The sequence below is a fragment of the Schistocerca gregaria genome, chromosome 3 (assembly GCF_023897955.1).
Source record: "Schistocerca gregaria isolate iqSchGreg1 chromosome 3, iqSchGreg1.2, whole genome shotgun sequence".
NCBI classification, from domain to species: domain Eukaryota; kingdom Metazoa; phylum Arthropoda; class Insecta; order Orthoptera; family Acrididae; genus Schistocerca; species Schistocerca gregaria.
In genome coordinates, this window is record NC_064922.1 from 936,915,335 (window position 1) to 936,942,070 (window position 26,736).

At 36.5% G+C, this 26,736-nt stretch overlaps 1 protein-coding gene across 7 annotated transcripts in view; it reads right to left on the bottom strand.

The window, feature by feature from the left end:
• Positions 1-26,736, bottom strand: part of LOC126355837 (proton channel OtopLc-like) — a 642,361-nt gene that overhangs the window by 41,884 nt on the left and 573,741 nt on the right. For all 7 annotated transcript variants that reach the window (XM_050006292.1, XM_050006296.1, XM_050006294.1 and 4 more), the window contains 2 exons: positions 12,525-12,756; positions 6,913-7,197 (listed from right to left, as the gene is read on the bottom strand). In XM_050006292.1, the coding sequence (XP_049862249.1) occupies positions 6,913-7,197; positions 12,525-12,756 (517 nt within the window). The remainder of the gene's footprint in view (positions 1-6,912; positions 7,198-12,524; positions 12,757-26,736) is intronic.

Sequence of the window (26,736 nt, forward strand, 5' to 3'; positions counted from 1 at the left end):
AAGAGAGACATTTCTTCAGTAACTTAGGAAGCAAAGGATTGAATATTGATATCTTAAATCATCACCAATATATGAAGTACAGAGAACAACTTAAAATATAGGAGGCTGGAAATCAGTCTGTCTGCTATGTTTTCTGCTCCCATAAATAACTAATTTTTTTTTTTTTTTTTTGTCTTTCATTGTGTATCTAATGCAGCTGCATACATAATATGTACATCTAATATGTAGAGGAATATGTCAAATTGTTATTTATGTCAAATTTCTTTTAAATCTCTAATTTTTTTTCCCTCTTATCTGTCTGAATACAATGATGCAATTAGTTTCACTAGAACCCTGAGAAATTAAAAGTGAATGCTTATTAAATTTACTACAATGTCTAATGGGAAGAAATTTTTAGCTTATGGGCAGCATATGACATATTATTACCACTCATTCAAAGGCAGACATTCTCAACTTTCATAGGAACATCTTTTAAATTATCTGAAACTAATTAACTTACAAACTAACTGTCATTAAAAGTTTAGATGCTCATAATTTTGATCGCCTATTTTGCTTTAAGCCTACAAGATTCTAAACTTTGAGAATATAATTTTGGTAGCTATATTCTTTCAAGAATCAGACAACACCTTTCACTAATTAATTATGTCTCTAATTACAATTTTGAATAATTTACAATAATAGAAGATTGATTTCAAGGTGCATGCCATACTTGTAATCAAGTACATCATACTTAGAAGCATAATAATGCTGTGTATAATTTTATGATCTAACCTTAAACATTTTTTGTAAACCAGATAATAGTAAAGCCATATAGGCCACACAAAATAGCAAAATCTAGCCAAGCCAGTTTTAAAATTAATAACTAGTTTCAGAAATCATATCATATTCTTCTGTCTTTAAGTAGTCACACCTCCCACCAAAGTCTGCAGTCAGCAATTGGCAACCAAACAGACAGCATCTCTATGTTATGCAGTCAGTAATTACAGGAATAAGCTCTAAGTGCAAAACAAACGTCTGTGACCGGTTAGCACTCTGACAACACAAATATGTTGGTTAAGGTGACAGTACCGGGTGGGGTATCCAACACATAGCACCTCATGTGAAAATCCACACTCTGGCATCATATGTGTAATGTCTATGTATTGTATCTGTAACCTCAAAGTGTTAATGTTGGACCACAATTATGTACTGGACAGTGTAATTAATTTCGGTGACTGTACAGCACCTTAGATCATGCACACTGTTAATAGCATATTTCTCTCACTGTATGTCCAACAAATAGTTTTCCTCCAATTTATGATTGCATTAGATCTCTTCCACATATGTTTATGAAGAAATAGATGTGCATCTCTTTACTTGTATAAACTGTGGTCTGTGAAACTGGAACTGTGAATCAACAACATTATAGACACACAATGTAGGAGGAGCCTTGTTGTGTGGTCTACATTATTTGGTACTATCCCTTATAGTATCATTTTCCCTCCTGCCATTGTTCCCATCTACTAGTACCTGCAATCATCCTAGCTAATTTCATATCCGTAACCTCAACCTTATTGATAAGGTAACCTGAATCCACCCAGCTTTCGCTCCCATACAACAAAGTTGGTCGAAAGATTGAACGTTGCACAGATAACTTAGTCTTGGCACTGACTTCCTTTTTGCAGAAGAGAGTAGATCGTAGCTGAGTGCTCACTGCACTAGCTTTGCTACACCTCGCTTCCAGTTCTTTCACTATGTTACCATCCTGTGAGAATATGCATCCCAAGTACTTGAAACCATCCACCTGTTATAACTTTGTTCCTCCTATTAGGCACTCAATCCATTTATATTTCTTTCCCACTGACATTACTTTCGTTTTGGAGATGCTAATCTTCATACCATAGTCCTTACATTTCTGATCTAGCTCTGAAATATTACTTTGCAAACTTTCAATCAAATCTGCCATCACAACTAAGTCATCTCCATATGTGAGACTGCTTATTTTGTGTTCACATATCTTAATCTCACCCATCCAGTCTATTGTTTTCAACATATGATCCATAAATAATATGAACAACAGTGGAGATAGGTTGCAGCCTTGCCTTACCCCTGAAACTACTCTGAACCATGAACTCAATTTACCGTCAACTCTAACTGCTGCCTGACTATCCATGTAAAGACCTTTAATTGCTTGCAAAAGTTTGTCTCCTATTCCATAATATTGTAGAACAGACAATAACTTCCTCCTACGAACCTGGTCATATGCCTTTTCTAGATCTATAAAGCATAGATACAATTCCCTGTTCCACCCTTAACAATTCTCCATTATTTGCCGTAAGCTAAAGATCTGGTCCTGACAACCTATAAGAGGCCTAAACCCACACTTATTTTCATCCAAGTTGTCCCCAACTAATACTCGCACTTTCCTTTCAACAATTCCTGAGAAGATTTTACCCACAATGCTGATTGAAGAGAGAATGAAATAAAAAATATCTCAGTAAAACTGCTTTACCATAGATATGGAACATCAAAATTAAAGGACTTACTGAATGTGAAAGAATCTAATACAACAGAACATTTCATAGAAGGACCATTTTACAAAAGGAAAATTAGGAGAAAGCTATTTTGTCTAAAACTGACACGGTGAGATCGTGGCTGTATACAATTAATGTAGGTTGATTCTTACAAAGAAGAAAACAGCAACCAGCCACTATTAATACTGCTATTTATTTAAGTAAATAGCGCCGTTAGGTTATTGCCATTAAGATTTGGTTTTATGTTGTGCTTAAGACCTTTGTTTATGAGGGCTAGTTCAGTATTTGTAAAAGTGATGTTAGTTGAATTAATAACTCTTTCATGGAACTGATGTAGGTTAGAATGGGGATTTTTGGCACTGAAGCTACCTTTTTTTACTTTTCAGGCTGTCAAGTTTTTTGTTATGCCTACAAGTTATTTTCTGGCGTTCTTTAGAAATGATGTCTTCAATGAATTGCAATATGTAGGAGAATTGTAGGCTGGAGAGGGAATTGCTAAGTTGCAAGTGCAGATTGTACAGTTGTCTGTTGAGGAGATCTTTCTTTTTGTGTTGCATTTTTATCTCTGTCTTCAGCCACATGATTTCACATTTAGCTTTTACTATTTTTGCAGTGCTGTTACCTGCATTAATCTTTACTTTTAGGTAGTTTGGGGTTACTTGTGCTAATAGACATTGCTTGTTGTACTTGATGTTGAGGATTGTCTTTGTTAGGTTTATTTTGCATCTTTTGAAATTATGAACATTTCTCAGTACCTGGCGAGGTATGCCTAATGCTATTTTGTCTAAAACTGACATGGTGAGACTGTGGCTGTATACAATTAATGTAGGTTGATTCTTACAAAGAAGAAAACAGCAACCAGCCACTATTAATACTGCTATTTATTTAAGTAAATACATTAAAATTAGGAGATATGTGGAGAGGCCAGGGCATCAACTATTTTTGACTGTTCTTTTAAAATTCTTTCTATCCATTCCTAGAAATTGGTATTCTGTCACAAGTCCAATCTATAACTTATCCTGGTCCATCCTTATGCCAGTCCTGTCCCAACCCCTAGCCACATGGATCATATTCATATGAAAGACTTGAGATCAAGCCTATTTCATATGATCTCCTAGCTCATACTATTTAGTTACTATCATTGGAATATCTTATCCTGCAACAGGAAGGTCCTCATATATGGCACATATTAGTTTCAGTGCCACCACTGCAAGGCTTTCACTGGGAGTATGATCATCTAGCAGCTTGGTCTTGAGCATATTTTCATGATGCAAACTTAAGTTACAATTATGGACATCCTCAATTGAGAGCCTGTGGAAACAAAGCCCATTAGTTAGATCTACATTAACTACTTCCAGCAGCCATTCTGCTATTATAGTGAACAGAGTGTAACATCTACTGTATGTAGTTATCACTGAAAACATATTTTAACATAGATTTGCAAGCAAATGTAGGCCAATTTCATGTAAAAATGACAATGAACATCATAAAGGTAAGTATCTCTTTATTTATTTATGCACCAACCACTGTCACTTACAAAATTTGGGTTTTGATGATGTTGTTGTTGTCATTGTTGTTGTTGTTGTTGTTGTTGTGGTCTTCAGTCCCGAGACTGGTTTGATGCAGGTCTCCATGCTACTCTATCCTGTGCAAGCTGCTTCATCTCCCAGTACCTACTGCAACCTACATCCTTCTGAATCTGCTTAGTGTATTCATCTCTTGGTCTCCCTCTACGATTTTTACCCTCCACGCTGCCCTCCAATACTAAATTGGTGATCCCTTGATGCCTCAGAACATGTCCTACCAACCGATCCCTTCTTCTCGTCAAGTTGTGCCACAAACTTCTCTTCTCCCCAATCCTATTCAATAATTCCACATTAGTTATGTGATCTATCCACCTAATTTTCAGTATTCTTCTGTAGCACCACATTTTGAAAGCTTCTGTTCTCTTCTTGTCTAAACAATTTATCGTCCATGTTTCACTTCCATACATGGCTACACTCCATACAAATACTTTCAGAAAAGACTTCCTGACACTTAAATCTATACTCGATGTTAACAAATTACTTTTCTTCAGAAACGCTTTCCTTGGCATTGCCAATCTACCTTTTATATCCTCTCTACTTCAACCATAATCAGTTATTTTGCTCCCTAAGTAGCATAACTCCTTTACTACTTTAAGTGTCTCATTTCCTAATCTAATTCCCTCAGCATCACCTGACTTTATTCGACAATATTCCATTATCCTCGTTTTGCTTTTGTTCATCTTATATCCTCCTTTCAAGACACTGTCCATTCCATTCAACTGCTCTTCCAAGTCCCTTGCTGTCTCTGACAGAATTACTGTGTCATCGGTGAACTTCAAAGTTTTTACTTCCTCTCCATGAATTTTAATACCTACTCCAAATTTTTCTTTTGTTTCCTTTACTGCTTGCTCAATATACAGATTGAATAACATAGGGGAGAGGTTACAACCCTGTCTCACTCCCTTCCCAACCACTGCTTCCCTTTCATGTCCCTCGACTCCTATAACTGCCATCTGGTTTCTGTACAAATTGTAAATAGCCTTTCACTCCCTGTATTTTACCCCTGCCACCTTTAGAATTTGAAAGAGAGTATTCCAGTCAACATTGTCAAAAGCTTTCTCTAAGTCTACAAATGCTAGAAACGTAGGTTTGCCTTTCCTTAATCTTTCTTCTAAGATAAGTCGTTAGGTCAGTATTCTCTCACGTGTTCCAGTATTTCTACGGAATCCAAACTGATCTTCCCCAAGGTCGGCTTCTACTAGTTTTTCCATTCGTCTGTAAAGAATTTGTGTTAGTATTTTGCAGCTATGGCTTATTAAAGTGATTGTTCGGTAATTTTCACATCTGTCAACACCTGCTTTCTTTGGGATTGGAATTATTATATTCTCCTTGAAGTCTGAGGGTATTTCGCCTGTTTCTTACATCTTGCTCACCAGATGGTAGAGTTTTGTCAGGACTGGCTCTCCCAAGGCCATTAGTAGTTCCAATGAAATGTTGTCTACTCCGGGCGCCTTGTTTCGACTCAGGTCTTTCAGTGCTCTGTCAAACTCTTCACGCAGTATTGTATCTCCCATTTCATCTTCATCTACATCCTCTTCCATTTCTGTAATATTGTCCTCAAGTACATCGCCCTTGTATAGACCCTCTATATACTCCTTCCACCTTTCTGCTTTGCCTTCTTTGCTTAGAACTGGGTTTCCATCTGAGCTCTTGATGTTCAAACAAGTGGTTCTCTTTTCTCCAAAGGTCTCTTTAATTTTCCTGTAGGCGGTATCTATCTTACCCCTAGTGAGATGTGCCTCTCCATCCTTACATTTGTCCTCTAGCCATTCCTGCTTAGCCAATTTTCACTTCCTGTCGATCTCATTTTTGAGACGTTTGTATTCCTTTTTGCCTGCTTCACTTATTGCATTTTTATATTTTCTCCTTAAATCAATTAAATTCAATATTTTTTCTGTTATTTTGATGTGTGCATCACAAATTACATATCAGAATTAGAACACCACACATTAGGAACTATACTATTACACAACTCTTCTACCTCATAAAAACATATATTGTGTAATAGGTTCTCAAAGTAAGGATATTATAAGTTACTCACTATCAAGGTCTGCTGCTTTTTCTATTAATAGGTGACAGGTTTTTATATTGAGGGAGGTTACTGTTCATATTTTTTGTTCTTTGAAATGTGACTGGCATGAGTTTCTTTCCATTTGTAATGACTGCTGTAAATTGTCCTCACAACTTGTTTTGGCACATAAACAATATTTTTGCATCAGAAGAGTCACCCTATAAGATATTTTCATTGTGTTAAGAGAGAGTGGAATAAATCATAGTATGATGAGAAAGCTGCTCCCTTTTTACACAGCATTTTGACTTGCATAATAAAAGAATCACTCACAATATTTTAGTGTATAACTAGTGTATTTGTGCACACCCTCTTCAGTTGTGAGTACAAATGTATTCCTACTAATCTGACTGAGACACCCTCATTTGCTTTTTACTCACTTCATTGAGGAAAAGAGCATACAGTTTCAGTTTTGCTTTCCTTTAATATCGTTTTGTTTTTGTATAATTACTGTGCAGAATGCAAAGAAATATTCACACATGTATTAGAAAAGTAAAGACCCAGGACAGAATCTTATGGGACTCTGGTAGTAACAGGAGTGTAATTCGATCTGCAGTTATTAACTGTGTGACAACTCATTTCCTGTCTAAAAGGTATAATTTTATGTGATTCTGCATGCTGTAATCTGAGAATAGGAATAAAGGGAGAAGGGGGAGAGACAGGGGTAGGAACAGAGTGGCAATGAACTGGGAAATGGCACCAAATAGAATGATACTAATTCACACTTAACAAATAAGCTGCTTACCTGATGAAGCCAACAATAGTAGCTATTATGCTGAGAGACATCAACACACAGTGAGAAACATCTGCCAGGTATATTGCAAGCAGTCCATAATCTTGATGATGTATCATCACAAAGAAAAGTATGAGACAAATAAGAGATGCAACCAAAAGCAGGAGGCCACAGAACAGGCCTTTGCTAGCACCTACACAGTCTACACGGCCTTGGCGACGTGCTTGTGCCATTGCCACTGCTCTTCGTGATAACATTGCTTCCAGCCGTTGTTCCAAATCTTCCTGTTCCACATATCTGGCAACAACATGTACAGTCAGAACAACATAATTTCTATTTTTGTAAGAAACAGACTGAAGATGAAAAAGTGTTTCTATGCTAATCAATTAAGTTATCGGCTGTACCATGCAACAAGAAGCCTTCTCAAGGAATATGATATAAATCACTGCAAGATCAATTATAAACACAAAGTACTAGGCTGTGGTAATTGACAGTAAGGATACAGAAATAGATTCAGCAGTTCAGTGAGTGATCTGTATTGAGTGTAGTAGTGTAGATAGCATAGTATAGTATAGAATAGAATTATTTATTAATCAAAGAACCATTTTATGTTGGAATAAGATTTGCCAGTCCAATACAAGGAAAATCCAAGTCAAATAAATGGACACCTAAATATATAGGATGGACCAGTTTAATCCATAATGGGGAATAACTTGGGATGGAGATGAGATACAGCAAAATGTTTTGGATAAAAGTTGTAGGTGGCGAAGTTGTAGGTGGCATTGCTACTAATGGACATGACCTTGAACATGATTTTCAAGGCGATTTGAAGTTACAGCGATGTTTTAAAGAGGGAACCCTAATTTTTGGCTGGAGATTTCAAAAGAGTGGCAAATTTCAGTTATAAAATGATACACTATTCAAGATCATGAGTAGCTCAGTTAAGGTCAAATAACCAAATATATTTTTAGTTCTAGAAGGGGTTAACTTAGAATACAGGAAAGATATTGTGAAACACAATGTTAGATAGAAGTTTGAATGGCCATCCCAAGGAATAAGGGCCAATGGGACTTATTCAACAACTTGTAAATCAATGATCTATGTTTTATTAATGTTTGTTCTGTCTTGCAAATGCCACAATAACATTTATATGTTGTGATGTATTTATTTTCCCAATAAACACATTAACTAAAACTTAAAGGTCAAATCTCTTTCTGAATCTGACATCACAAACAGGGGCTTCCATGAAACAAAACTCAGTCTACAAGTGACCTTCGATAAGTACCTTTAAAATTATGGTTATTAGTAATGAAAAGCAACCCCTTGTACCCCTTCTAATCTGCATCTAGTACAGTATTTTGCTGTATCCCTCCTCTATTTATTTATTTTGATCCATCTTTGAGCCTTTTTTTGCAATCAGTGTCATCATTGGGAGTTCACATATACTGTACAAATACATTTTGTCGACATAATTACAATACACACACTAATAATAATAATAATAATAATAATAATACAAGGCACATAAAATAAACACCAGAGAACAATTTCTTAATTTCACAGTGTGTAGAAAAAATATACAGAAGTATCAAATAAACTACTGACACATTAAGGTAAATACAAAATAGTTCACAGTTAGAAATAATTTAGTATCTATCTGTTTGCCCCAAGTTCATTATGAACCAAGATATATATACCATGCAGCTTAACAGTTCAGCACTCAGTTTCACTGCTTGATAAACTGAAAATGATGTTTACTGTCTCTTCATAGTTGATGGATAGCTCACTGGCTTTGAACCATGTGTTAGACAGGTTAAAGTACTCTGTTTTCCAGTTTCAATTTATTTATGTCTTTCAGAGAACTAATGAATGTTGTGTCATCAGCATAAAGCACAGATTTACAGGGTTTGTTGCTGGGAAAATCACTCGCAAATATTATAAAAAGTTAACAAGCAAGCACGGAACCCTGAGGAATGCCTCCTGTTACGTTTAAGTATTGGGACTTCTGGTTATTGTAAACTAGAATTTGTTTCCTGTCACTGAGACAGGATTTTGAGAGAGTTTTAAGGGTCTGCTCCATAGCACCAAAGTTTCTCCAGTAGTATTGTACGGTGTGCCAAATCAAATGCATTGCTTAGGTAAACTAGAATTGCTTCAGCAGATATCTTTGGTTCAAATGAGGTTTGTATAACAGAAATGATGTCTTCAACTGCTTTCATTGTTGATAATTTGGACCAAAACCATTTTGAGATTGATTCGGAATACTGCTTTCAGATAAAAGTCTGCAAATACCCCATTGTATGCAGTATTCTATTATTTAGGAGAGAATAGGAGAGAATGAAATTGAATGATAATTATTGGTGCATCACTTATTACCCTTTTTATGAATATGGATGACAACTGTTCTTTTTGGATGCTTAGGAAAATGGCCACCAGCATACATCCAGTTTATTAGTGTATAAAGAGGGTTCGATATGAGAGCCACTATTTTTTTAATCACAAAATTTGATAAGCCATAAATATCTTGAGATTTTTAATTTTCTAGTTTTGTCGTTGATTTAACCACATCACATATTTGTATTTGTGTCCACTTGGGTGTTGGCACAGTGTTTGCACAATTTTGAAGAAACTGGTTTCAGAAATCAGGTCTAGATTAGCAGCCTATGTTGAATTGGAAATATGCTGACCGGAAGTTGCAGTTGTAGTGGGGTTTACTGTCTCGACAAAAAATTGATTAAATTCCTCTGCTGTGATATTAACAACAATTGTGGTTTTTTCACAATTTATATCAGTACCCAACTCCATTTCTATAGTCCTGTAGGCTGTTTATTTGAGTTTTCAATGTAATGTTCATCTGCCCGACATTTGGCTATTCTAATTTGTGATCTATAATGTCCTTTGAAGTTGTTATAAGTGCCTTTGTCCAAGTTATCTCTTTTTACTTTTTCATGGCACATTTCGAAAGCTTCTATTCTCTTCTTGTCCAAACTATTTATCGTCCATGCTTCACTTCCATACATGGCTACACTCCATACAACTACTTTCAGAAAAGACTTCCTGACACTTAAATCTATACTTTATTTACCTCTTCTTCAGAAACGCTTTCCTTGCCATTACCAGTCTACATTTTATATCCTCTTTACTTCGACCATCATCCGTTATTTTGCTCCCCAAATAGCAAAACTCATTTACTACTTTAAGCATCTCATTTCCCAATCGAATTTCCGCAGCATCACCCAATGTAATTCGACTACATTCCATTATCCTCGTTTTGCTTTTGTTGATGTTTATCTTATATCCTCCCTTCAAGACACTGTCCATTCCAAGTCCTTTGCTGTCTCTGACACAATTACAATGTCATCGGCGAACCTCAAAGTTTTTTTTTTTATCCATTGATTTTAATTCCTACTCTGAATTTTTCTTTTGTTCCCTTTACTGCTTGTTCAATATACAGATTGAATAACCACCACTTCCCCTTCATGCCCTTCAATTGTTATAACTGCCATCTGGTTTATGTACAAATTGTAAATAGCCTTTCACTCCCTGTATTTTACCCCTGCCACTTGCAGAATTTGAGGGAGAGTTTTCCAGTCAACATTGCCAAAAACTCTAAGTCTACAAATACTAGAAACATAGGTTTGCCTTTCCTTAATTTATCTTCTAAGATAAGTCGTAGGGTCAGTATTGCTCACGTGTTCCAACATTTCTACAGAATCCAAACTGAGGTCGGCTTCTACCAGTTTTTCCATTCATTTGTAAAGAGTTAGTATTTTGCAGCCGTGGCTTATTAAACTGATAGTTCGGTAATTTTCACATCTGTCAACACCTGCTTTCTTTGGGATTGGAATTATTATATTCTTCTTGAAGTCTGAGGGTATTTTGCATGTCTCATACATCTTGCTCACCAGATGGTAGAGTTTTGTTAGGCCTGGCTGTCCCAAGGCTATCAGTAGTTCTAATGGAATGTTGTCTACTCCCGGGGCCCTGTTTCTACTTAGGTCTTTCAAATTCTCCACGCAGCATCATATCTCCCATTTCATCTTCATCTACATCCTCTTCCATTTCCATAATATTGTCCTCAAGAACATCTCCCTTGTGTAGTCCCTCTGTGTACTCCTTCCACCTTTCTGCTTTCCCTTCTTTGCTTAGAACTGGGTTCCTATCTGAGCTCTTGATACTCATACAAGTAGTTCTCTTTTCTCCAAAGGTCTCTTTAATTTTCCTGTAGGCAGTATCTATCTTGCCCCTAGTGAGATAAGCCTCTACATCCTTACGTTTGTCCTCTAGCCATGCCTGCTTAGCCATTTTGCACTACTTGTCAATCTCATTTTTGAGACGTTTGTATTCCTTTTTGCCTGCTTCTCTTACTGCATTTTTATATTTTCTCCTTTCATCAATTAAATTCAGTATTTCTTCTTTCACCCAAGGATTTCTACTAGCCCTCGTCTTTGTACCTACTTGATCCTCTGCTGCCTTCACCACTTCATCCCTCAAGGCTACCCATTCTTCTTCTACTGTATTTCTTTCCCACATTCTTGTCAATTGTTCCTTTATGCTCTTCCTGAAACTCTTTCAGTTTATCCAGGTCCCATCTCCTCAAATTCCCACCTTTTTGCAGTTTCTTCAATTTAATCTACAGTTCATAACCAATAGATTGTGGTCAGAGTTCACATCTGCCCCTGGAAATGTCTTACAATTTAAAACCTCATTCCTAAATCTCAGTCTTACCATTATATAATCTATCTGATACCTTTTAGTATCTCCGGGGTACAGCTGGAAGGAGAAAAAAATATGGAAACACCAAAAAAACACACTCGCATGCCTAATACAGTCTAAGAAATGTGTTGGCATTCAAAACAGCTTTCAGTTGTCTTGGAATAGATAAATACTGCTCCTCTGTGGTTTTCAAGGGAATGTTATATCATTCTTCCCACAACATAGTGCCAAGTCAAGGTAATGGTGATGGAGACGGATAGTGATCACACACTGGATAGCAATCACACATCCTTCTCTCCAAAGCAGACCACAAAAGCTCAATTATATTGAGATATGGTGACTTCGGTAGCCATGGGAGACATAATACTATATCCTTGTGCTCACAAGAGTCAGTCCTGGACAATGCCAGCTGTGTGAACTGTGGCCCTGTCATTTTGGTTCACAGCATCACCATTGGACATTCAACCATGGAGTGGAAATGTTCACCCAAAATGGGCACGTAGTCCTTGGCCATAATGTGACCTTGTAGAGTTAACTAGGAGTCTGGGGAATACCACAAATGGCTGCCCAAAGCGTCACTGAACTCCAATGATGTTTCATTTTTGGGACGTAAACTTGGCCAGAAAGTCAGAAATAGTTTGAAACAAGACTCGTCTGACCAAATGACTTTCTAACATTGTGCCGTAATCCAGGTTTTATGTCTCTGGCACCACATTTTCCAGTTGTGTGCATTTGCATCACTGATGAGTAGTTCTGAAATTTCAGCTTGACTTGCAATTCCCTGCATACAGCACTCCCCTTATGTTACATGGTACATCAGCATTAAAATTACACTATTTGTATTATTATTATTAAATCATTGTATTTTTTACAGCATTATTTTGCATGCATACACCAAGGATACCAACCTGGGATGACGTCCAATGTGTCTCCACATAACATAAATCACAGCAGCACCAATTAGGCTGTATTCAATTATAAATGGAAACAAGTATGGAGCAGAATCTTGAACAATTGTTCCCATGATGTTCACCCGACCACAACCACTTGTAATAGAGGTACCATTATTCAAACTTGTTAAAGCTGCTGGATAAAAAGGTCCATCCAAGAATGGAATACTGCCATTGCTGTTTCCATTAACTGGGTAGTAAATATGGAACATAAAAACTCTCTATCACACACACATATCAACTGACATATGTTATATCATACAAAGCACATTACATGCTGTCTTAAAATGATGGCAATGCATATTTTACAACCACAAGCTTGAAAAGATTCCCACAGCAAGGACATTAAATTGCCTAATGTGACCTGTGAGTGATTTAATGTTTCTTTTTAGACGTTTACACTTAGCACAAAAATATCTTTTAATTCTTTGTAAAATATCCACCTTTTCCCGAAGTTCAAGATTCAAAAATTAATTTAAAATTAGAAATCTGCATACCAACAAATAAAATATTAAACACAGACAGACAGATAGATAGACAGATAGATAGGTAAACATCTGTACTGTATAAGATACGAGAAGAACTGTTATTTAGCTTCGGATGAAACACGACACAAAAATTTAGCAGACAGATTCATGAAATGGATTTCTAGGTTCAGAATATTTAAATCTGGCCTTTCCCTTAAATCTACAGGTGGAATATGAAAAAGTAAGAGAAGAGTAAATATAATTGGGATAATATGGGTGAGAGAAGATGGCAGTTGGGAGAAGAGGTACTTAGGGAATGCAATAAGTTGGGGACAGGAAGGCACAAGGGAAAAGTTGGAATTTGTAGAACGGAATGAAGTAGATAAGAAAAAGTGAGGAACCTTGTTAAATAAACAATTTTGTACAGCTAATGTGTACATAGTGTTTCAAAATAATCATTCAGAAATATCACACTACTGTGAAACTGACATGAAAATGAGGGAGTGTCTATACATGCAAAGAATGGAGTCAAGTCCCATGCCCTTCACGTAAATGAATATAGTTTGAACAGCACTTTGAATGTCGTGCCACAGTAACATATCAGGAAGCACACAAATTTGTAGGGCTGACTGTCTACGAGTCATGAGTAGGAAGTACCTTAAAGCTTCACAAACCACCTAGAGAGAGCTTTAATATTGTTATGCAAACTTAACTGGAAGATTGGTGTTTGTGGAAACTTTAATGGTGATTTTTTGTCATAAAGTAGAGATCAAGTGCATTTATTTATTTGATGTCCAGCTTTGAATTATTTGTCACAGCAAAATTCCCCTACAGGGACTGGAGGAAACACTGCAACAGCCATTGACAACTTGTTTCTGGACCAAACAACTTGCAATAATTTAGTTAGCCGATGGTAATATGACCATGGTGATAAAATGTTAACAATAGAATATACTGATAGGTTAGCTACAGATGATGGAATGAAGCATTGTGTTGTAGAATTGTAAACAATGACTCAATCAAATCCTGGTGTTTAAAGAGAAATTACAATAAGAATTTTATAAAGGAGAAGAAATTTATAAAGTAGACAGCATAAATTTAAAAAATTAAGTCTTTTTTTAAACATAACCCTATGGTCCTTTCAGTCTTGTCCTACAACAAACAGCATTAGAACTGAACAGAAGCAAGAATAAGGGATGGATAGCTCCCAAGATTGGAGGCAGCTTTAACTTCCGAGGACAAGCTGTAGTCTAGAGTTGATTTTTAAGCTTTTCAAAAAAAACTGAGTCCCCAGATTATAGCTTTGGTAGAAATGGAGTTACTTTCAAGTCAATATTGACAAAATTAAATAACAACTTCCTCACTGGGGCAGTAAGCATTGCGCCCACCGATAAACAACCAAATGCAGCACCAGCAGACATTAGTTTCGATTAGATTAATACTTGTTCCATAGATCATGAATACGACACTTCGTAATGATGTGGAACGTGTCAGGTTAATAAAAGATGTCTGTACAAGAAATTACATTACACAAAATATTGCATGACACTAATGATTTAGAAATTCTTTTAATTTATTTTTAAATGTTAGTTGGCTATCTGTCAGGCTTTTGATGCTGTTTGGTAGGTGCCCAAAGACTTTTGTGACAGCATAATTTACCCCTTTCTGTGCCAAAGTCAGATTTAACCCTGCATAGTGAAGATCATCCTTTCTCCTGGTGTTATAGGTATGCACACTGCTATTAGTTTTGAATTGGGTTGGATTATTATCAACAAATTTCATAAGGGAATATATATACTGTGAGGTTACTGTGAGGATCCCTAGATCCTTAAATAGATATCTGCAGGATGATCGTGGGTGGGCTCCAGCAATTATTCTGATTATACGTTTTTGTGCAATGAATACTTTTCTACTCAACGATGAATTACCCCAGAATATGATGCCATACGAAAGCAGTGAATGAAAGTAGGCATAGTAAGCTAATTTACTGAGATTCTTATCACCAAAATTTGCAATAACCCTAATAGCATACGTAGCTGAACTCAGACGTTTCAGCAGACCATCATCAATGTGTTGCTTCCAGTTTAACCTCTCATCAATGGACACACCTAAAAATTTTGAAAATTCTACCTTAGCTACAGACTTCTGTTCAAATTCTATATTTATTACTGGAGTTGTGCCATTTACTGTACGGAACTGTATATACTGTGTTTTATCAAATTTAAAGAGAGTCCGTTTGCTGAGAACCACTTAATAATTTTGTGAAAAACATCATTTACAATTACATCACTTAGTTCTTGGTTTTTGGATGTTATTACTATACTTGTATCATCAGCAAAAAGAACTAACTTTGCATCTTCATCAATGTGGAATGGTAAGTCATTAATGTATATCAAGAACAGTAAAGGACCTAAGACCAAACCCTGTGGGACCCCGTGCTTGATAGCACCCCAGTTTGAGGAATCAGCTGTTGTTTTAACATTACACGAACCACTTATTTCAACTTTCTGCATTCTTCCAGTTAAGTATGAATTAAACCATTTGTGCACTGCCCCACTCAAACCATAATGATTTAGCTTATCTAAAAGAATTCCATGATTTACACAATCAAAGGCCTTTGAGAGATCACAAAAAATACCAATGGGTGAGGTCCGGTTATTCAGAGCATTTCATATTTGATCAGTGAAAGCATATATAGCATTTTCTGTTGAAAAGCCTTTCTGAAAACCAAACTGACATTTTGTTAGTACTTTATTTTTACAAATATGGGAGGCTACTCTTGAATACATTACTTTCTCAAAAATTTTTGATAGAGCTGTCAGAAGAGAGATTGAGAGGTAGTTGTTGACATCCGACGTATCCCCCTTTTTATGCAATGGTTTTACAATGGCATATTTCAGTCTATCAGGGAAAACACCCTGCTCCAAAGAGCTATTACATACGTGGCTGAGAATCCTACTTATCTGTGGGGAACAAGCTTTAAGTACTTTGCTGGAAATGCCATCAATTCCGTAAGAGCTTTTACTTTTCAGTGAGTTTATTATTTTACTGATTTCAGAGAGAGAGGTTGGTGGAATTACAGTTGTTTCAAACTGCGCAGGTATGGCCTCTTCTATTAATAGCTTTGCCTCTTCTAGTGAAGATCTAGAGGTATTCTACAAGCTCTCATCTAATATACAGCAAGCAACTGAGAATCTCAAACAACTCAAAAGAGAAGAAATAAACTTATCTCATTTGCCACTTTTTATACAAATTATCTGAGTGCCTGGCTTAAAGAAGTTGTAAAGTTCTGCTACCTACATGACAAGTGCCACTGTTCATTGTGTTGATGTATGAGAAATAGTAATGTACTATACTGAGGACCTGGTATGTACAGATGTAGATCGCTATTTTCTTTGAAAAATGTCAATATAATGAAACACATATTTAGCAAACAATAGGGGATAAACAGCAGCTATTAACTATATGACTAAATGAGGATGCATCAACTATTTTGTATAAATGGGTAGGCAGCAGTGTTTTCAGGGTAGCAGCCTTCATTCCAATTAATTTGATTAAATTTCGCTGACATAAGCATGATTGACACTAAGCAGTATAGTGACAGTTTATTGTTAATACAGTATAAATATTAAGTTTCTGTTGTTTGCCTATCTTTTGTTAATGGATATCTTGAGGCATCCCACATCCGCAAATAAATGAACTGAACTTTTTTTAGGGGGGTGGGGGTGGGGGTGTGGAAGCCAGAGGAAATAAGAATAATTTTTACCTTCAGGTCCCAGTAGAACCAACAGAAACAGACAAAAAAAATGCTAACTGTACTCTTGGAATTTGCAACCTCAGATTCCTTCTTCAGTAACCTAAGATGAATTTATCTGGTTAGGGCAGTGGAAGTGACAGAGGAGGGGAAGGGGGAGGGGGAGGGGGGGAAGGGGATGGGGAGATCATTATGAATCCAGTCTAAGAGGAAGCCACCAACCTTGTATGAGATGAGGAGTTTTAGTATATTACATTAGTAGGCAATGTGACAGCTTCACTTCGTAGATTATAAGAGGGAGGAAGAGAGTTAAAACTCTATTAAGCAAAGCTGGGTTAGAAGGTCAAAAGAAAATGGCAGGTAGAAACATTTATATAAATAAAGTATAGCAAACAATGAGGAAAGTGGAGAAAATGTAAGCAAAAAGGTGACTAAAAGGATGGCATGAGATTGGAACTAAAATAAGATAGAAGTGTAACAAACAATAATGAATGTAAATAAAATAGAAAGCAACTTCCACATGGGAAAAATATATTCAAAACAAAGATTCCAAGACTTAGCTTTCGCAACCAGCGGCTGCTTCGTAAGGAAAGAGGGAAGGAAAAGGAAAGATGAAAGAATGTGGGTTTTAAGGGAGAGGGTAAAGAGTCATTCCAATCCCGGGAGCGGAAAGACTTACCTTAGGGGGAAAAAAGGATAGGTATATACTCGCGCGCGCACACACACACACACACACACACACACACACACACACACACACACACACACACACACACACACACACACATATTCATCCATACATACACAGACACAAGCAGACATATTTAAAGGCCAAATTGTCTGCTTGTGTCCGTGTATGTATGGATATAAATAAAACAGAAAGAAACTTCCACATGGGAAAAATATATTAAAAACAAAGATTCCAAGACTTACCAAGCGGGAAAGCGCCGGCAGACAGGCACATGAACAAAACACACAAACACACACACAGAATTACGAGCTTTCGCAACTGGCAGTTGCTTCGTCAGGAAGGAAGGAAGGAGAGGGAAAAATGAAAGGATGTGGGTTTTAAGGGAGAGGGTAAGGAGTCATTCCAATCCCGGGAGCGGAAAGACTTCCCTTAGGGGAAAAAAAGGACAGGTGTACACTTGCACACATATCCATCCGCACATACACAGCATGTGTATGTGTGGATGGATATGTGTGTGTGTGTGTGTGTGTGTGTGTGTGTGCGCGAGTGTACACCTGTCCTTTTTTTCCCCTAAGGGAAGTCTTTCCGCTCCCGGGATTGGAATGACTCCTTACCCTCTCCCTTAAAACCCACATCCTTTCATTTTTCCCTCTCCTTCCTTCCTTCCTGACGAAGCAACTGCCAGTTGCGAAAGCTCGTAATTCTGTGTGTGTGTGTTTGTGTGTTTTGTTCATGTGCCTGTCTGCCGGCGCTTTCCCGCTTGGAATCTTTGTTTTTATATATATATATATATATATATATATATATATATATATATATATATATATATATATGTGTGTGTGTGTGTGTGTGTGTGTGTGTGTGTGTGTGTGTGTGTGTGTGCGCTGCGCGCGAGTATATACCTATCCTTTTTTTCCCCTAAGATAAGTCTTTCCACTCCAGTGATTGGAATGACTCCTCACCCTCTCCCTTAAAACCCACATCCTTTCATCTTTCCTTTTTCTTCCTTCTTTCCTGACGAAGCAGCCGCCGGTTGCGAAAGCTCGAAATTTTGTGTTTGTGTGTTATTTTATTGTGCCCGTCTACCGGCGCTTTCCCGCTTGGTAAGTCTTGGAATCTTTGTTTTTAATATAAAACAATAATGAATGAGAGATTGGAAGTGATCAGTGAGAGAAACGGGGTTGTAGGCTAATTCAGTTTAGAACCATGATGAGGGACTTAGAGTATATGCTGGAGAACAAGTTATCATCACTATAGTTCAGGGAAACTGAATCTGGGTGGCAGGATCCAGGTGGTCCAGGTGGTGTAGTAGTCTCTCTCACATCTTGAGTCAGGCCTTAGGACATGCTCAGCAGCTAAGTACTGGGCATCCTTAAAATGGATCTGTATGTTTGTGTCCACTGTGTGTCCTGTCAGTTTGGTGGTGGTCGTTTGTCTAGATAAAGTGACATTTCCTTCTAAAACACAGTAGGTTGCTCTTAGCCTTGGTCCTGAGAGACCTGTTTCTCCACCCATCCCCACTCCCCAACAAAAATCCCCCCCTCATCCTCAAAGGAGGTCCTGAAATCTGGGAATACTATTATCATTTTTGTGTGTTTTTCTTGCTTTAATGGGGAGGTCGACGGTTCAGTCCCACGTCCGGCCATCCTGATTTGGGTTTTCCGTTGATTTCCCTAAATCGCTCCAGGCAAATGCTGGGATGGTTCCTTTGAAAGGGCATGGCTGACTTCCTTCCCTGTCCTTCCCTAATCTGATGAGACCGATAACCTTGCAGTTTGGTCTCTTCCCCCAAACAACCCAACCTCTTGCTTTAATGGGAAGTGTACCTTCTGAAAATAAATAGCAGTCACTGTAATTTAGATAATTTATCAATTGTCTAAACTGAGTTTCTCTTTTTCTTTGAAGTTTATTTTATTTCATTATTAACAGAAGACAATGCACAAGGCATTTGTCATCAAAGATGATTGTTTTAGCTTACATAGATGGCTACTTGACAAAAGTAATTATTTTCAATGAAAGTCGTCAAACATGACATGGCCCAGAATTCTGTGGGACTCTGACATCAGAGCTAAGTCTCTAATTCTGGGTTGCATTTCTGTAATTTTTCTTTAAAACCTGCAGTATACTGAGACCTCTACACTTTCCACCTCCTGCAGAATGTACCAATGGTCTAGTGATCTACAGTGAAAAGTGGAATTGATGGCCATTCAAGATCAATTGGTTCAACTCTGTCTTGTAATATCTACACACTTGCTTATTTTGAGAGCTTATTGCCAAACAGATTGGACCAAAAAGTATGGAGCAAATCCCTTTTGAGCATGTTTCCTGTTTTAGAGAGTGAGAGAGAGAGAGAGAGAGAGAGAGAGAGAGAGAGGGGGGGGGGGCAAGGTTTATTGGACAAAAGTAGGAACAGCTTACCGTAATTGTGTGTATATGGTATTGGGCAGAAGCAATTGTTTCAAGCTGCTCTGAATTTGATGCTCCAAGCTGTGATATTGCAGTGAGCTTTGAATTGAAAGGAGCACTACAAAATGAGTAAGTGATCAATAATCAATGCTTGTAGGTGAGTTGAGAAAATCCAAACATTCTACTTGTTTCATGCTCTCTGTGGGAATTCTGCCAAGGTATGTTAATTTTCAGACCTCCAGTATCTGAATTAATGAATGATCAAAATATATGTGATGAGAGCCCTCACATCAGTTAGTTTCACATTTACAAGGTGAGTTACACCAAATTTATAGATTACATCACTTAACAATGACTTTTGTCCTTATGATAATGCAGTATGATGCAACCGGACTGGTTCAGTTTGTAATTTTCTCCATAAAATGCACAGTTCATGCAAATAAATAAGTACCTCAAAATCAATAAAAAAACACAATAAAAGTTACATTCAAGTTTCTCATGCAAAATGGTGGATAGCTATGGAACTAGTCGTAGGACCAAGTGATTTTCATTGTCAGAAACAATCTATCTTGCAATGCAGATGTGAACCTAAGTCGTTCAGACACATTTTTCCATTTCCAATTTTTGTTGTTTTCCACACACAGGTGTAACACAATTTCACAATTATTATATACATGATATTCCTGCTAGACATGAAGAGAAAAACCATTGCAAAAAATGGCTTGGCATAACTTATTCAAATTTTAGAGGTAACAGTACTTTATGTAATATGTTACTATCACTAATTTAAGAAAATATATTTTAATACCAAAGCTGCTGTTTATTTACTGGCTGACTAGTTTTGGCCTTAAATATCACTTAGTATTTTTTCAGTATTTGGATTATTGCTATTCAATAATTAACATGGAGCTCTAACTGCAATACTGAAACCAGCTGCAGAAAGAATGAAATATTACTCTTAAAGTATTAAAACACGACATGTAAAAAGAAATTATCATTACATCTTCTTTCTGAAAACAACAGATACTAAAAAGATATTAGTGAGTCATTATTTTATTTACACGTCATGTTGTGATTCCTAATAGATATCAAAGCATACATCCCTTTACCAGCAATAATCTATTTAACATGCTACACCATCTCTGCCTCTAGTTACCCCCATGCTCCCTTGAGTCAAAATAAAATGTGATCAGTTAATATAGTGCCAAATATGGCAACTGTGTGATTGTAGATAGGGTTATCAGCAGACTACAACAAATTTTATTCATTTGAGTCTACATTTCAGTATGTTCTATACGATATGTGATAATTACATCTTAAAATTGTAAAGTAGCATCAGTAAAATAATTTTTGCAATATAGTTATCTGTGCAGTTAGTTCTACTTTATGCTTTTTGAAAAATGTGAATGTGGACATTGATTAAAATGAAAAACAGAAAAACTAGAAGGGGGAATGAAACTCCTGTAGCTGACTCATGTGTAGAGCAGACACACATGCAGGACAGTACGTTTGGTTGTCTGCATGACTGCATATGGGCTAGTGTGTATTTAAACTACAAAAAGAGCATTTGCTCAAAAGTCAGTAAAGTCTCTGCTGCAATATATGTCTACATGCAGTGCTTCAACCAGCTACAATTTTTCTTACCCAATGTTTGATTATTGTTTCCATCCTCTAATTTCCATTATTTTAACACTGACTGAATTACATTAGTGTTCCACTAGGAAAAACATTTATATTTGTCACTCTTATTCAGTAAATGATTGTCTTTCCCTTGGTGTGGTTCAAAATAATAACAAAGTTTTTAAAATAAGCCTATGTAACCTTCAACTGTTAAAATCTTTTATAGATTCCACAATTGCAATTTAGGTCTTTCGCCATTCCAAGTGGAATACTGTCAAAATTTCATGTTTTAACACAAATCCAAAATTTTAAAATAAATGTGGTCAAATATTTTTAAATTTTTATATGTGCTTAAGTGCAATATTTTAACAGGATTCCTCTTGAAAATGATGATAGACTGAAAGTGTAACTTTTGACATTATAAACAAACAATTTTAACAGTCAAATGCTAAAATTTAATGATTAAACACTGCACACTAATTATGCAAAATAAATAACAGCAATTACACATAATTTTTAATTATGGTTATTTCCCAAAATTTGGAAATACAGCATACAATGTAACAAAACTGAGACCCTGTTGGGTTAAAATCAGCAGTTGTATAAACTTTTCTATATGCAATAACAAAATCACTATTAGATAAATACAAAGAACATTATAATTAGACACTTCAAAAGTTACATAATTTATTTGGATGACTTATTTGACAAACAAATGGCAACAGAATTATGCATTATACCATTACCAATGAAAAGGAGAATTTTATAGAAAGTATCTGCAAGGCAAACTATCTATATTTGCTATGAATTATTCAGTAGCATGAAACAATGATGCAATCTCCTACATAAATGTCTGATAACTTATCCCTCCAAGTGGGCAACAGTGTTGCTGAATCCAAAAAAGGAAAAACATGCCAAAATACAGGACTGGTGCTGTGTGACTATTTCGAAATGCATTAAATAACTACAATCTACTTTGAGAGCATTAATACAATTAATGTATACTTAGAATTAAAGAACTACATCAGTGTAAAAGGAAAATAAAATCTGATGCAAACAATATTGTATAGCTTTACCACAAAACTAGGGATGTACACAACAATAAAATGTGGAGGAAGTTATCAAAGTGCAAAAAAAAAGGTACACAGTTTGTGATAAGTGTAGTGGAAAGCATTTGCAAAGTGTGTACACATTATCAAAATAACATGCTCACAATATTATTTCTACAGTCATCAGATGTCAGTGACATGAAATCTCTAGACCACATCATTTGTGAGAGATATAATATGATAAATGGACTAAATCTGGCACCAGCTGCTGAAAAGTAAGGAAATAAATGCTTGCCAGTACTTGCATCCAGGAAGTGAAATATATAGTAAACAGATGGATACACACAAAAAACAACACTGCCCAAGCATTTGGAACTGTTAGTTCCTTCCTTTAGGAGGAGAGATGGATACGTTGGAAAAGTTTAAAAAGAAAGGGCAAGTCACTCAGACCACAGAATGAGAGAGACCACCTGTTGGGAGGACAAGGGGAGACAAAGATGATGGGAGAGGCAGTAGAGAGAGTAGAGCATCAAAGATGATGCTTCTGAAAGTAGTATATGTGACCCTCTTGCCCTCTCTCTCTTGACAAGGAACTAACAGTCCTGAAAACTAGGTTGTGTTGTGTTCTTTTATGAGTGACTTATGAACAGTACTAAGTACAGTATTTTGTCTCCTGAGGGTAAGTACTGACAGCTATTCTGCCTTGTCATATTGTAGTTTCCTCTGGTTAATTTTCCTTCTTATACCATTGAATGATAATGGGTCATTGCCTAGTCTTCTCTTACCATAATTTGTTGAAATCTTCTGGACTCTTTGTGCCAACTGTGTATATCTTCTCTTACATCCATCATTTACAGCATTATGAATGGCTCCATTTGCATGAACAGTGAGTTGCCTGATGTATTGAAAGGATCAATCAGCTTTTTAGCCCAATATACAGCTCCTCTTAGATTTATTCAGTTTTCTCTACCCCAAATGAACCTTCCCAGTAGAGATATTCTATTTCCAAAGTTCCTGCTGAAGTGGATGACTGAGTAACAGTGACAGATCTGCACCACTAATACCCATTTTTAGTGGGCTACATTAAGTGAAGAGCATAATGCCTACTGGTTTGTGCAGCACAACTAAGTGTGGTAGAAGACTCATGGGAATGTCTTCCATTGAAAATCTACCCATCAAGTTTGAAACATTGTGCAACTGAGTGCATTTCTTTTCATGTCTTATGAGTATAGATACCTAACAATAATTAGGGTACGTCAGATGAGACAAATACATATTTAGGAAGAAAGTATAAATGATTTCACAAAGCAGCAATAGAAACACCTGCATTATGAGGTTTGATAAACAGACATTCATTTAACTGCAGTTTCATAACTCCCTCATTTTTTTAAAATTTTACTATCTATGAGGGCTATCTGGAAAGAAACCTCCACTTCCAAGTAGTCTTGGCAATAGTAAGGGAATCATAACAATTACTCCACAGGTTTCTGTAGGTCAGTGTGCTGAGAGGTTTGATAGAGGGGTCACATTGCTTCTAGTTCACCTACATTAATAGTTTAAAATCAGCATTTCAGTTGAAAATTCCACTAAATGTGACAAGTTTTACAGAAATTTGTGCTTTATATGTGCTGAATGTGATGGGCGAAAGTGTTGTGTTTCTATGCTGTCATTTGTTTAAAAATGAAAGACCAAATATTCATAAGAATGACAAGTGGCTGTTTATATGCAGTTTGCAAGGAAATGGTACAGAAAACTGATGAAACGATTCATGAAAATTCATAATATCTCATGTGTTAGACAGCTTTTTACAGATTACTGAGAGTGTTCCGCACAAGTTCATTACCACAAGTTCTGTGCTCTTTGCATTCCAAAACTCCTTTCTGGGAATCACAGAAATCAGTTAGTGACTTCTTTTCAGGATGTTATTTTCCACTAAGATGCAGAAGAAGGTCTACTGCACAGAATCACATGGGTTTCCTATGCTAATTCAGAGAGAGTCAATAACTTGGGGTCATACAACCTTTGTCAAGAAGCTGAAAAAAGCTGCCATACTTGGACAGCCAGAAAGGATACGGCTCCAGTTTTTATCAGAAAGCTAAAATAATTTTCTTTGTCGATTTTATAGAATGTACAAATACAATCAACATCACAGTATGACATGTTAAGAAAACAAGTAATGCAGTTGCTTGACTACAAGTGTCATGTTTCTGCACAACACTTGGTCACACAATGACCAGCAAATATAAGAATTATTGTCCAATTTCAAATGAGATGAGACTTTAACATCTGCTCTATAGCCCAGCTTTGGCTACAAGTGATTTACAACTGTTCATGTACAAGAAAAAGTAGCATGGCTCACAACACAATTATTGATGCAAGATGCCATTGTGGGTTGACTGCAATTTCAAAAAGCAAAATTTTATGCAAGGAGAATGTGTCAACTCATTAGGAGGTATGGTAAACTTTATTTCAGAATATTGATTACATAGAAAAGTACAGTAAATGATTGCTCCCCCCCCCCCTCTCTCTCTCTCTCCCTCCCCCCCACCCCGGTCCCTCCCACCACCCGCCCCCTCTGCCCCACCATCTCTCCCTCCCCCCTTTCTTACCTATAAGTAGTGACGTAGTTTTACTGCTTCAAGATGAATGAATGCTTCTTTTGCTTTCTTTCAGTCATGAGAGTGTTTGTTTGATTATTGGCTGCCTTTCCCTTATTTTACATATGGAAAGGATAGTTTGTTACTTATCACACAGTGGAGGTGTCAAATCACAGACAAGCACAAAAAAGCACAGCAGCATTCTAGCATTCTGTTTCATTGGGTCTGCCTGTGACTCAGTGCCTCCTCTATGTGCTTACCCCCTCCATATTATCATTATTCTTTCCTGGACTGTCAATTGTTTGGATCTTGTTAGTTCTTTTTGTCATATTGTACCTCATAATATTTATAATGTTTTAAAATATGAATGTCAGCAGGTCAAATATGAAGGATCAGAGAATCAGGACTGTCCCAATGCTAGGTGATGCTTATGCATCACTTAAACCACACATTATGGTCATATGAAGGGAGAACCCACAAAATGTGGTCCGAAAGTAGGTATAAAATTATATAATAATATATATGACTCATTTCATATCTGCATGTGTGCTCCTCATTGACAGAATATATGAATGTTATATGTGCAAAAATGAATGAATACCACTACATAATACATGAACGTTATATTCCATGTATTTGTTTAAGTCTCATTGCCCTACAAAAATGTGTCATGAATGTATCAAGTAAGTGGAAATTAAAGTTCGCAGCAGTGACCTTATTATGTACAGACAAAGACATTCTGTGATGTTTTCTGTGTGTATTATAAGGAACAGAGTCAATGTGCAGTTTTGTGTACTGTTCTCTGCAAGCAATGTGACTTTAGGACAGACATCTGATGCAGTGACTGAGTGGCTCAGCATCACTGTCTGGGATGATGAAAAGTATAGGTTTGTGAAAAAATGAAATATCTGAAGTTTACTTTCTCGACATTTCTTCACTGACAGTATGAAGTTTCATGTTATTGGTAGTACAGAAATTATAGTGGTAGCTGACATGGAAGTCTGTGCCATGTAGCCTTGATGACAGCAGTGCTACAACAGGAAAATGACAAGGGGTGATATGTTTATGATGATAATATAAATACAACAAAAACAAAGAAAAAAAATGAGAAACCAGAGAATACTGAGATAAAGTATAGTTCCCAATAGGTTAAAGACACTATAGCATTAAATAAAAATGTATTTCATAGGATTCCAATGCACAACTATATGAAGCCACTATGGACAATGAGACTGACTGGTAAAATATTGCACTTAGAGATGAGATCAACACAAATTCTCCATACCAAATCTAATTTTAGATCAGTTTGTCTCAAGAACCAGGAAAACCTGAGAAAATATACAGTATGGACATTTATGGGGAGAGTAAGTGTAACAAGAAAGGAGAACAATGAGAAAGAAAAAGACACAAAAAAATCAAGTGAACTGAAATAATACTTCATTAATTGTTAAGGGGGACACAGGAGGGAATTGAGAAAGGAAGAGGTGGTGAGGGAGCATGAGATGACAGAGGAAGGGCAAATGGTTTTTTAGGAAAAAAGGAAAGAAAGAAGGTAAAGTGTGAAAATCAAAGAACTTGAACAATTA